This window comes from Strix uralensis, chromosome 16, assembly GCF_047716275.1.
Source record: "Strix uralensis isolate ZFMK-TIS-50842 chromosome 16, bStrUra1, whole genome shotgun sequence".
NCBI classification, from domain to species: Eukaryota; Metazoa; Chordata; class Aves; order Strigiformes; family Strigidae; genus Strix; species Strix uralensis.
Genome location: NC_133987.1, coordinates 15,963,901 through 15,976,856, shown reverse-complemented (window position 1 = coordinate 15,976,856; position 12,956 = coordinate 15,963,901). Strand labels below are relative to the sequence as shown.

The 12,956-nt window shown below is 41.7% G+C and overlaps 2 protein-coding genes and 1 long non-coding RNA gene across 5 annotated transcripts in view; 2 read left to right on the top strand and 1 right to left on the bottom strand.

Annotated features, from left to right (window-relative positions):
• Nucleotides 1–390: 390 nt before the first annotated feature.
• TVP23A (trans-golgi network vesicle protein 23 homolog A) lies at nucleotides 391–12,675 on the bottom strand. Of its 2 annotated transcripts, none has more exons than XM_074886417.1 (7): nucleotides 12,327–12,675; nucleotides 12,164–12,243; nucleotides 7,410–7,554; nucleotides 6,359–6,448; nucleotides 3,258–3,383; nucleotides 1,471–1,600; nucleotides 391–1,054 (listed from the first exon to the last, which is right to left on the bottom strand). In XM_074886417.1, exons 1-7 carry the CDS (start codon nucleotides 12,333–12,335, stop codon nucleotides 993–995), a joined length of 642 nt encoding a protein of 213 aa, XP_074742518.1. In that variant the 5' UTR covers nucleotides 12,336–12,675; the 3' UTR covers nucleotides 391–992. The 2 variants fall into 2 exon arrangements, with proteins under 2 accessions (XP_074742518.1, XP_074742519.1); XM_074886418.1 differs by having other exon boundaries at nucleotides 7,518–7,554.
• LOC141950917 (uncharacterized) lies at nucleotides 1,014–5,028 on the top strand. The gene is made up of 3 exons (XR_012631201.1): nucleotides 1,014–1,096; nucleotides 2,214–2,325; nucleotides 4,270–5,028. It is a non-coding gene; the product is annotated as an uncharacterized LOC141950917 (long non-coding RNA).
• Nucleotides 10,995–12,956, top strand: part of CIITA (class II major histocompatibility complex transactivator) — a 49,692-nt gene continuing 47,730 nt past the window's right edge. The window contains exons 1-2 of one of the 2 annotated variants that reach the window (XM_074886410.1): nucleotides 10,995–11,561; nucleotides 11,845–12,022. The gene's annotated coding sequence lies outside the window, so the exon portion shown is untranslated. The other variant, XM_074886411.1, reaches the window with a different exon arrangement.

The window sequence follows — 12,956 nt, the reverse complement described above, 5'->3', positions numbered from 1 at the left end:
TTGCTAGAAGGCTGAAAAACTGAGTCTTCATCTGTGTTACATAGGTGCAGTCCACAGCCGGTGTCATGGTACTAAAAGCCTGAATATGAAGTTGGTGTTTGAAGACAGGCAGGTACAAGACTTTGTTTAGAAAGTTGAATATAAAATGTGCTCCGCTGGCTGCGGGGCGTCGTATTGGATGTATCTACCGTGCGCATGCAGTAGGCCTTGTCCTGCCTTCTGCGCTGGGTTGAATTGTAATGCCTGCTCTCTCTTTCTCAATAACACCATTTCAGTGTCTCTCAGTGGAAAAGATTTATATTTAGAGTGAAATTCAGTATAGTATTGTCTCCTTGTTTTATAACTGGCATCAGTTTAAAAAAAAAAAAACACCTACTAGAGTCTAGACAATTATAGTACAAGCACTGTATTTTATTTATTACAGGTATCAGAATAAGATTAACATATTTTAACTATTTATACATGACTGGTTGCTTCACACAAGTACTGTGTGAACGTGCTACATGACTCTTGTTCTTTCTTCTAGTCAGCCCTAAAGCTGAACACTAAAAAATAAACCTTCGTTATCTTTAGTAACTTAAGAGGCCCTTTGTGATTGCAATTCTGCTTTTTATTGAGCAAAGCTTTGAGAAATCACTATTGTGTACAAGAGGGAGAGGCAGTTTGATTTTTGTTTATTGTAGTTCCAAAATTAAGCCAATGAGCATTGTCTTTTGATTACATTCTAATTCTCCGTCAAGATAATCTAACAGTTTCAGGTTAGTTGACAGATTTTTTCTTAGTGTGCCCTGTATAGACTATAAGCATTGTTTTAACTACCTTGTGATGAAACTTTTAAGTAAAGGCTCTAAACCTTTCAGAATCTAAAGACTCAAACACAAATGACATAAAATCCTTATTCATGCAGGCATAACTCTAGAAGAGCTTTGCTCAAGTATCTTCGTATGGAGAACAGCTTTCATAAATAAGTATTTTCGTTCTTCCTTATTTGATTATCTAGTGCCTGTCTTCCCGTGTTCTTCAGTGCGGTCATCGGCAATTCTCCTTGCCTGCCCTGTGGAACGAACACAGGAAGCGTGGCTGTTAGCACAACCTGGTATGTCAGGATCTTTCCTAAAAAGCAGGGAAGAGCCTGCTGGAAGCCGGCGGGTTGCAGGTGGCTCTCCCAGCTGTGCCTACGCAGAGGCGTTGCGATGCCTCGGAAGGTTTTCCTCCCAGGCCTGAACTCGGAGGCTGTTTGTCGTGGGGCTCGGGAGCAGCCCAGTTGTGAAGCTTCAGCAGCTTCCAAACACGAGCCAAGGGAGGGGGCACGGCCCCTCTGAGCGCCTTCCCCAGGAGAGGCTTCTGGGGGCAAGGTGGCCCTGCCAGGACTGAGCTGGGCAGAGAAGACCTGGGCAGAGCCGAGCCCAGCGGCGTGGGCAGGTCAGCATGTCCTACTCCAGGGGCTGCACAGAACAACTCCGTACTTACTCTTGGGAACGTCTGCTGTGACAAAAAACCTTGAAGTTACTCTGCTGGTGCTTTTTTGTCCCCCTAATTTGCAGTGGATGTAGCCATATAAATTAGCAGTCTGAAGGGAGATCCCAGCTATCACAAGAGCCTGTGGATAAACAGAAATTCAGCGGGGACAAAGACACTGTTATATATAGACTATGGGCAGAATATCTCTACACACGTGCATGTACACGTGTATACGTACTATTTAGATAGACATACGGGCTATGAGAGGGGGATATTCCTTCCAATAATAAATGACCTTCAAAGAGATCCAATTATGTCCAACACACACAATAATTACTTTGTACAAAATGCCTCTCTTTTTATCAAAACACTGATACATATTTTTTTGGTCATTCTGTATCTTGAAAAGATTTCATTACTTTCCTAAAAGCACTTATTCTAAAAAGGACCTATTCAACCAATTCCATAATCATTTCACTTTTTTTAAGCCTGATTTGTACCTAAAAGTTTCTCATCTACATACATAGCAAACCTGCAGGCTTGTTTAGCTGACAAATGCCTTATTACATACAAATAAGATTCTGTAACTTAGAGGATTTACAAAGAGGATCAATAGATATGAATTGATACCTAGCATTAGCAGGCAGTGAAAATAATTGGATCCTTTTGTGGTACTACAGGCTTAGCAGCAAGCAGAACCTGTCTGATCGACTAATGAAACAGCTTACAAAAAATGTTTTTCTTACCCTCAGAAACAGTCTCCTGGAAGTTCCTGTGTTTTCATTTGTGTAACTTGCCTTTTACAAGCACCCGAGCAACCTGCCTCCAGTGCTAGTTAGGGTTCCTTCTCCAACCAGCTCTTTGGTAAGCAAACAATCTCTGGTTTTCAAAAATAAAGGTGGAGCCATGGAGAAAGATTGCTGGTTTAATGTTAACTACTGCTTGTTTAGCAATGCCATTTTTGGGCACTAGAAAGCAGTTAATGATTTGCAATTGATTCATACCTATAGCTGAATTCCCTGTTTCATTTAATAATAAAATGTAATCTTGACTGTTACTGGTTATGTATCTGCACATGTCCAAGATGCTTTTATCTTTTCAAACTGAATTAAGAAATTCTACTTAGTATGGCTTGGAACTTGACAAAATTAATTCTTTGGCACTTAATGTTTATAGGGGAAAACAAAGATTTCATAAGCAAAAATGTCTTCACATAATGTAATATATGGGGTAAATTTCCTCTTGTATTTAGAAAAATGTGGGGGGGTTTTTTGTAAGCAGATGGCTTATAAATACAATAACTATAAAATACATACTTAGAGCTCATTTTATCAAGGTTTTAAGCACTGTGATACTGGTTCTTTCAAAAGGGAATGATACCAGAGATCTAAAATCCTTACTTTTAAGAGCAAGTAACGTTCAAGTCCCAAGGAGATGTGAAAACCTGAGAACCAGCATCACTGATCCATTTTTTGTCCTCTCCTATTAGTTTCCTTTGACTGAAATAGGTTGGGGAAAAGTAAGTTGCTACAGTTAAAAAGAAGTCCATAATTTTGCCAACCCCTTAAGGTTCTCAAGTTAGATGAAGGAGTTGACATCTGATATCAGCAGAAGTGGGGCTAAAAATTACTAAGAGGGCAGGGCTTGACTGCAGAAAAGTCCTTGTGATTTCTTGCAGCTGTTAGTGGAATTTTTGTATTGGTGGAAGATTTGGCTCCAAAGGCTGTTGCAAAACTTAACAGATCTGGGTTTTCCCTCTAACAACCTGTCAGGTCTTTCAGTACCCCCAGACTCACCAGCCATTTCAGCTTCAGGGAGAACAAGGTGCTAAAGAAAAACACTGTCCAAATAACTGGGCAGATAATGAGACCAAGCCAAAAGATTCGAGCTTCAGCTTCAGTTGAGGCAGCTATTGTAGGCACCTAGAAGGAAAATTATTGAAACTACTGGTCACAAAGACAAAATCCACAATAGATAAAAAAATCATCAGAATGGACAAAATTACTTTTTTACCTAAATTTCACTTCTTATATGCCTAGAAGGACAATTGAATAAGAAGAGAAGTAGCTAATGTCAATTTTCTGCCTGCTGCCCTACTGTACATGACAGCATTTTAATTTCAAAATGTTCTGGTGTCCGTTCACATTTAAATGAGAAATATTCCTTTCATCAGTGATAGCTCTCATGAACACTACAGATTAGTAGTATTTTAAAGTCAAAGTCCTGTTACACTGACAACGGCTTCTAAAATTCAGAAATACTAAGTTAACTTTGACATTAGATTCAAACTTTACCAAGGCCTTAGAGAAGTGTGAAACAGAAGACACTGTTACAAGCAGAACGTGCGTGTGAGTACTTCACTGTCTGTAGTGTAGGTTTGTGACGTGTGCCCTGTTCACAAATCAAGAGTATGGGGGAAAATTCAGTCCAGTATTGGAAAAGCTATTGTATCTAATGTGGAAATTCCAATGAGCTGTTGCAAGTGCTAACAAGCAAACTTTAAAGATCCCCCACAGGATTTATCAGTTCCAGTTCAGACAATGGAATCCTCATAACAGTGCCCATTTCCATACATTTTCCTAAAAATATGCAGTATCTTAGCTTAATTTAAATCTTGCGTGAAGCTCAGTTTTCTATTATGTAAACCAATACTTCAATTTTGCTTATGAAGTCCACTGATATTCCAGAAATTAAGAACTGTGGCTTTGAAAATGCCTCTTCTGTAATACTGGTGTTGGACACCATAGTAACTGCTGGCATCTCTGAACGAGGCATCATTTCTCACGGCACTCTATTTGTGTTTTTCAGGGAGAGCAAAAAACCTCAAAGCAAAAGCCCTGCAAAAAGCCCTGGTTATAGATTTCGCCAGGTCAGCACAACTCACGTGTCTCTATCTACACTGAAAGGCTCACTGTTAACTCCTAACTTTTAAAAGAAACTAGAAAAAGAGAATAGTTCAGAAAGTTCTGATCTTTCCTAGGAGACCAGAATTCAAAATCTTACTCCAAACCGCAGACCACTCAACCGCCACTAGTGCTCGTTTCTGAAATACAAGCTTCACAGCTGGAAAGGAAAGCCCTGTGGACATTCCCACTCCGAAAACTGAAAAGCCTTTTAGTTCATTTTCAGTATCTTGAATTCTCCATGTAAAAATAAGACACATCCATTCATCCATCCATCCATCCAGAGACAGACAATGGCATCCAACTTGTAAATACAGTTAAGTTACTCTATCTTGCCTAACAAAACACTGAAAGATGCAATAATTACAAGATATCTTTAATTTTTTCATGTACCCTCTAAACCAGTGATGTTGCAGAGGTCCAGAGAATAATGTTCTGTGCTTTCACAGTTACAGAAAAAGACAGATGTTCTGAATTTAATCACCTGTATCACCTGAAAGGGTTTAATCACCTGTATCCCAAATTACTGACAAATTACCCAACAGTGACATTGCATTAGCACTATTCAGGAGGAAAAAAAAAAGTCAATACTGAGAAGTCAAGTCAATAACCTGAGAACTCTGCACCTAAAAAAACTAGTTAACTTGATGAGCAAGATTACAAAAGGCTGCAGTCATCCCAAAGAAAGGAGAGGGGAGTTGTGATGTTTGGAATGTAAGTGTAAAAGCTACTTTTCTTCCAGCAAACCTCAGCAGAAGAGAGGATTTCAAGGTCAAACCTCTGTCGCATCAGCAGCACACCAAGAATTTGCTCTTTATTGTTGGTGAGTGACTTGGAATATTTCTAAGCAAATTTACCTGTAAAGCAAGAGATCTTAAAAAGTTGCCAGAGGACTGGCAAAGGTGGGGAATGCCTGACTCTGGAAAGTAAAAGAATCATGTTCCAGAACCTTGCCATGACAAAGTATTTCTCATGGATAAGCCATGACAAAAATGCAATCCACTTTAATTATATGTTTCTTCTTGTGGTACTATGATTTTCACATTAATCAAGCTACCATTTGCCAGATTTTTTGGGAGGCTTTAGCTCTTGCTTACTGTCTCAACTCGACAGAACTCAGAAACTCTGAAGGTCTTCTAGGTTCTTTGCTTTCCTGCAGCCTTGCCTATGTTCTCTCTTTGGGTTCCACTTGCCTCACAGGGAGTTCATTAACATCCATTACCCTCACACCGTGCGCAGGCCCACTCTGACAGTTGTGTTCATGTGTGGCCAGGACCGGCCACAGGGCTGCAGAGGGCACCCACCCCAGACCTGCCCCCTCGGGGCATCTCACGCTGGGCTCTGCACCCAGGGGTATGCGCTTGAAGTGTTGCTCTGCCAGGCTCTGGCCTGAACGGGGCTGTGGAGGGTGTCAGCAAGGGAAAACAAAAGCCTGCAGTCTTGCCTCTGGCAGTGACGCCAAGTGCCGGTTTATAGCTCTTTTGCTCAGTGTGTTTGGGGGAGCACGAGCAGTGTCAGAATGCTCTGTGATACGGGTTTTATTCCCCACTGTATTCCAGGAGCATGAATAAAATACTCGTTTTAAAATACTGAATTTGAACTATTCAGCATTGCTTTCAACAGAGTTCTTCCCTGAATAGGATTCTGCGTTGGGATTAACTATGGGAAGATGTGTTTATTACAAGGTGTTCTCACTAGAAAATAAAATGGAACTACCAGAACTGTTTCATACTGATAGTACCATGCTGGGAATTCTTATTCTGCTGATGCACATGATGACAATGTTGCAGGACCAGTTTTGTCCTGAATGCTTCCAGGATGTGACAATCCAGTGTGTTTGCAACTGAATACTTACGTTATCTTCTATAGAAGCTGAATTAAAAGTAACTGTTACAAAGGCACTCTATTTGTTGCTTTATTTGACTTAGTATCAGCTTTACAAGCTTTCCTATGGATTCTGTTTGTCCTGTGCCTACTTTTATTAACATACTTACCCTTTTTGCTTCAAACACCCAGTGGCTTTTTCCATCTTCATCAATCTGGTTCCACCAACGCAAACCAACCAAGAGTCTTCCTGTCACATTCTAGTGACAGAAACAGTTATTTGCATTAATCAGTAGCATAATTCACTTGTCAGACTAACATTAAAAAAAAAAAAAAGGCAAGCATGTCTGAAAATCATATATTTTATCAAATACTAAAATTAGTTCTAGAAGCCGTGCTAGATTGAGCACAACAGTCATTAAGGGTGGATGAGTTACCACAAATTTAGAGGCCTGTTCTCCTCTTCTAATATGATAGTTAGCACAATAACATTGATTTAGGTAAGAAAGTATAGGATGTATTTTTTCCAAGTCAGTTAGTAGGAGAAGCCCCCAATAAACAAATTCTCTCAGTAAGAGAGGAGAACCGAACAAAAACACACTGGAAACAAAAAATGGAAAATTGATTATAAGCAAATAAGCTGCATGTACTTTCTTAATTTATTTGCTTGATTCCTTCTGTGCCTGGGTGAATACTAGAAGTTTTCAGCATACTGGAGATACATCAGTGCTTCACTTCTACAAAACAAAAGCCTTGTTCCACATGCGGAGCCCTGGGGATTTAGGCTGGCCTGATGCCCCTGCCTGCACATGACTGGGGCACCGGTGCCATAGCTGGGCTCCCAGGAGCCTTCTGCAGCTCCTGCATGCTGGGTCTGGGCACAGTATTGCAGCTTGGGGCATCCTTTGGCATCCATCAGTGAAAGCCAGTATTACTTTATTTCTTTTTTTTTAAGGAGGAGATCATACAAACAAATCTACCTATGGCAGGGCAATTTTCTCACCATATTAGTAGCTCACATCAGCCATAGAGAACATGGTGATAAGCAATAACAGTAACTAAGATATATAAATGTCTTAATTAAAATGGGCTAGACATTTAATAAATTCAACAGATCACAATGTTTTTGTCACTTTTGCCAGTATACTTGTTTCCTTTTTTGTTTTATTTAATGGCACACAAAATAGTTTCAAAGGTAATTACTATTCAGGGTCATCTTACCTTAACTGACCAAAAGTCAAAGGATAGAAGGAGGAGAATAGTGACAAAACAGGCAACAAAGCTGTTGCTGAACCAGTCACAGAACAAGTAGGTAATAATAGCACTCACTCGGAAAAACAGGTGGAAAAAGGTGGCCAGTGGGTGCCTAGAAAAAAAAAAAAACACAGAGTGCTTAGGAAGTTATAGGACAAGAAGGAATGTTACAGTATTTGTTAACAATGCAGTATAACAGCTATTTCCAGTCTATAAGGGTATTTTGGTTTGTAGCTGCTATTATCTCCTATGTTGATGTATATCTTCATTGTCAAAGCAATAGTATTTCCAATAGCCAACCTTCAATCTAAAGCTAAAAGATGGAACATGTTGTTCATGTCAAAACCTTCTCAAAGATAGAACAAAATCTAGAGACTTCCACCAGTTTCTTTGGTACTGCATGAAAGAGTTTAGTGGTGCTGTTCAACACTGTACCCTAAAATCCTCATCGTTTCATGAAATAAATCAGCATTGCAAGCCACAAAAGAATTGAGACAGATCTTATGTCTTTCAGAACTGTTTTGAAAATAAGGACAGGAACTCTGAAAATAAAAAAATAAATTTAAAAAATATAGCTGTTTGGTATAAGACAAAATGAACCTTCATATGTAATATCTGAAACCAAACACCTTCCTTTTACAGAGGGAGTATGACTTAGGAATATAACAGTTCTTATGAATGAACGTCCATTAATTTCACTAGATATTTGTGCTTTGCTCATCAAACTAAATTTTGTCTGTAACAAAGTAAAGGGGAATTTCAGTGGAAGAAGTAACTGTATGGCATGGAATATTGGGCTGTACAGTAAGACAGGGGCTTTGCAGAATGCTATAATGAGCACAGTACAATTTTCAGAGTAATATGCCAAGTACAAAAACTTATTTGGTACAGTTGTGTTTGTGTTAATTAGTTTAAAGTTAAAATTAACTAGAGGCTATTGCACTAAAGTAATTTCTTCCCTTGAAGCTGAGTGAATAAAACTTGTTTTCTGAATAAGATTTTTTTAAAGTCAGCCATTGTCTCATTAAGCTCCTCTACCCCTGTAAACGATTAACAGTAGTATAGCCTAGATCATAATTAACTATTCAACTATTAAATGTGTTATTCTATTGTTGTGTACAATAAAATGATGCATATGATACACCATTATGTTTATTATAAACTTAAATTATAGTTGGATTTTAAATATAATCATTATATTTTTATCTTTATTGTAATATTATTAGTCTATAGCTGTTTAACTGTTCTAGTAATTATCTATTCTATAATGGCAATATTGTGCTTGTAGTACTACATACACATGACTGGAGAAGCAAGAATGACACACAGCTGTAGTTTATATTTACTCCTGATCATGCCCATGTTAACCTCAAAGTTTCCAAAAGCTTCTTCTGACTTAAAACTAAACATGTGACATTTTAAGTGAGAGGAGCTTTTTCTGCAGTAAGCAGACAGGTGGGTGGATGGAGAGAATATTGTGAACTGTCAAAAATAGATAGTGACTTGCTACTTCAAGTCTGGATCTCATTCAGTAAGATGTAAAAGTTCATTACAGAAGTGGATACAAGTTAATCATAGATCACAACCCTGAAGCCCAGCAGGGTGAGCTGAAGTTTTATAACTGTATCACGCTTCAAATGTGAAAGTAACTTTGCAGTAGTGGTGTTTCATTTTGGAAGTCAGATGATGAATTACTGTTTGGATGCTGAATCTGTTCCAATATCAAACTCTGAAGGGTGTTTATAAAAAAAAAAAAAAAAGTACATAAGCAAGAGGTTCACATTTATTACAGCACTAAACACTTGACTGAGAGTCCAGAATATCAGTCCTCTCACAAGAGTATGGCTAGCCAAGCCAAAGACACAGACTTGCAGGTTCTTGGCGTAGGGGAGGAATAAGGAGACATATCAAAACTTGCACCTCATTGGTGCAAGTTGGATAACTCCCTCAATCTCAGAAAATGTCCGCCTATTTAGGTTTAAAAAAAAAAAAATCCTGAAACTAACGGAATCCAGTAAATAAACTGTTCACATCCTCACTTAACAGAAGAAATGTGTTTTCTTAATTTACAACCATGAGAAGAAATTTATAGCTCCTATCATATACAAACAGAATTTTAAATGTGGAGATAATCCCAGATAGATAAAATTGTCTTTAAAGCCTGAAGCTAAACTATCTGCATCATTTTTGAAACAAAAAAAACTTTACAGCTTTTCTTAAGTGAATGCATTTATACTGAATTCAGTTGTATTTTAGAAACTTTCTTAAAAGCTAATTTCCAGAAATATGATGGCATTAAGAAATAATTGTATAAACTAACATGATTTCTTGTACTAATGAAAGACAGTAGAGGTTTTAAAACATAATTTTTCTTCTTTTTTTTCTTTTTTGCATTCAAATCCAATAAAGGATGGAGGTAACTAAAACTCTGCACTGGCTCTGCTTGGCATGCATTTGCTCCTGAAAGCATAGCAACCCACTTGCTTGGACTTTTAGTTATCCTGTTGCAGCTAAACGTTCATATAGTGTAGAACTGGAGCCTTGAGGCTAAATGATACCATTTATCTTGTTACAATCACTTCTGTTCAGTTTGCAAGCACAATGCCTATTAGGATAGGAATGAGCTGTTAGGAATGTAGTTGCATTCCGTGTTAAGGAATCAGGTTGGGTCAACCCTAAGCTATACCACTGAACCACAGGAGAATCACTCCTAGTACCTGCTCCGAAGTGCCACCACAGCACTTTACATGCTGCTTTTTATACCTCTGTCTGGAACTTCAAATGTATCTAGGCAAATTTTTAACAAACAGGCTTGCTGGCTTGATCATCAGGTGTTACCTGGCTGATTTGAAAAAGAAGCGATCATATACTCCTAACTGTTCCAGATCAAGTGTTCTGGTACTGCAATGAACTGCAAAGATGGTGTATGTTATCTTTTTCCTAAGTTTCTTATGAAAGCCACTAACTAAACCACTATTCACGTACTTTTTGCTTTTAAGGAGCACTTGCATATACCTTGGAGAATCACAAAAGCACAACTTACCATAGTTTATGCAAATTCTAACCAAGTTCAACATATATGAAATTGCAATAAAGTTAAAAACAAATCCTTGGAACACGTTGTTATGCCCTCTAATAAGACACAAAATTTTGCAGCATGTGGGTGTGTTCCAGGCTTGTCTGCACAAGATTCTTCAGAAGTATAAAAACAAACTTCTGTGTGAACAATGTAAGGAGTTTCATTTCTGTATTCTATAGCAGAAGATTTTTCGGTATGAGATGATCTTTTAGTATTGTCACAATGAGGGCAAGAAAGAGCACTCTCAAATGAAGTAAGTATCTACACAAAGTGGATCAATTAATAGTATGGTTTACTGATACTTTGCATGTCTATGTTGTCAGGTAGTATGAACCAGTAGGAACAGATCTCTAGAGTAACTGGTGCTGTGGACCTCCTACAAACATTTCAGGGTGGTTTCACTTCACGCTAATTCTAGTCTGGTCCCATAGACCAAATCTATGGCTCACATGCTCAAGACACACTCCTAAACTGTATTTCCCAGACTGCACCAAAATATAAACCTTCATTTAAAACGTGTGCTGCTAAAGCACAGAAACAAAGCAACTCTGGGAATGTTAATCTTGTGTCATGGCTGACTCATCATGTAGTTACAAAGTCTAACGCACTGGAAGGGCAGAAATGCTTCACCAGACACTTGTAAAACAGTAATTGTATTGTAAAGCTACGTGATTGCTTGTTTATGTATCTTGGATAAGAGGTGTTAAGTCTGACACAAATGTTATTTTTCTTTTTTTATGCCTACAATATTAACATTGTAATGGATCAGAATAAACTGGGGTAAGGTGGAAGGAAAGAAAGCAATGTAAATCAAAGCTGATTATATGTGGTATTGATGAGTGCATACATATGTATAATTCCTTTTGACATAAAACTCTTCCCTTGACAGTTTTTGATTAGTTTCTTCAAAAGCCACTGATGGCACAACAGCTCTGTCACTTGGGACCTGGGTGTGGACAGAGCTGCAGAGTGACACCGCTGGTAACAGCAGACTGCTTAACCTGACAGATAAGACGGACCAATGGGTTGGGTTTCCTTAGGTAACAGCTACAAGAATAAGATATACTGTATTCCACATAACATCGCATCCCATGGTAGGAAAACATGACAATTTTATTGCAAATAACTTGCTGTTTCCCTTCAGCTGGGTGTGCAGTGCAACGCCAGAGCACCTGGCTGCACAACTTGTTTTGCTAAAGGTGGGAGCTCTCTTCATTTCCCCAGCTCTGACGAAAATACTGTTTGGTTGGGGTTTTTTGGGGTGTGAGGGTGGTGTGCGATATGCGGGCTTTGGGTATGTAAAATTTCCGTTTCCACCGGCAGGACGAGGCTGGGCCCACCGAGCGGGCGGGCTGGCAGAGCGGCAGGGCTGGCAGGGCCGCGGGCCTCGCTGCTCCAGCCTGGGCTGCTCGGCACCGGGCATCTCCCCGGCGGGGGCTCCACAGCCTCCCCGGGCAGCCTGTTCCAGCGCTTGACACACCACCACCCCCTGCAAAAAACGGTAATTCAGTGTTTAAATGGAGTTTCTTGCATGTCGGTGCGTCAGCCCAGCTGGAGCAGCAGGGGCTGCCCGGGCCCGGTTACCTCAGGCGGGCGCCGCGCCGCTGAGGCCGCCGCGCCGGGGCCGGGCCCGCGCCGTTACCTGATCTTTGCTTTCCGCAGCGCCAGCTCCTCCTCGCTCCCGAAGTCGAGGGACACATCCTCGGTGTCGTCCACCAGCGCCTGCGGCGAGGAGCCCGTCAGCGGGGAGGGACCGGGGAGCCGCCCGCCACCCCCCGCCCCGCACCGCCCGCCGGCGCCTCTACCTGCTTCATCCTCCGCCTCGGCCGGCCGGCCCGGCCCCCAGCCCGGTTGCCAAGGCGCGGCGGTCGCCAGGGCCCGGGAGGTGTTTCAGGGAAAAGGGTCCGGGCTGCCGCCCGCCCGGGGGCGAGCCCGCGCCGGGGCCGGCCCTGCCCAGCCCCTAGCCGGGGGGCCGAGGCGCGGGACTCCCCCTCGCCCAGAGGCCGCTGTGCCCACCCCGGGCCGTGCGCGGGGCTGGGCAGCGCCGCGGGGCCGCACGTCCCCGGTCGAACTGGTGGCAGTGCCGGGCCCGGCGGGGGCAGCTGCCCCCTCCCTCGCGCCCGAGTCGCTGGGGTTGCCCTTAGCTGCCCCCCGCTCCCCGTCCCGCTCAGACTCCGTCAGCGGGCCGAGCCGCGGGCCTGAGGGGCCGGAGCCCCCGGGGCAGCCAGAGCCCCTCGCTCCGCTGGGCGCTGCTCCCAGACACACCCGCCTGGCCAGGGCAGCGGGCTCTTGGTGGGGAAGATAAACCCCAAAAGGAAAAAGTAGTGGGGAGAAAGGCACAACTGCGAAGGTGATGCACGCCCGAACGTCTCCTTTGAGGGCTTCAGCTGATACCAGCGTCTGCGCTGTCAGTGCTGGGCCAAGGCCCGAGCGCT

Bases quoted from the DNA above. Each gene is read 5' to 3' on its own strand.
- TVP23A (XM_074886417.1), bottom strand. The intron at 3,384-6,358 runs GTAAGTATGTTA...TTTTCCTTCTAG, and splicing joins GGGTGTTTGAAGCAAAAAGG to GTGCCTACAATAGCTGCCTC. The intron at 1,055-1,470 runs GTAAGTACGGAG...TTCGTTCCACAG, and splicing joins CACAGCAGACGTTCCCAAGA to GGCAGGCAAGGAGAATTGCC.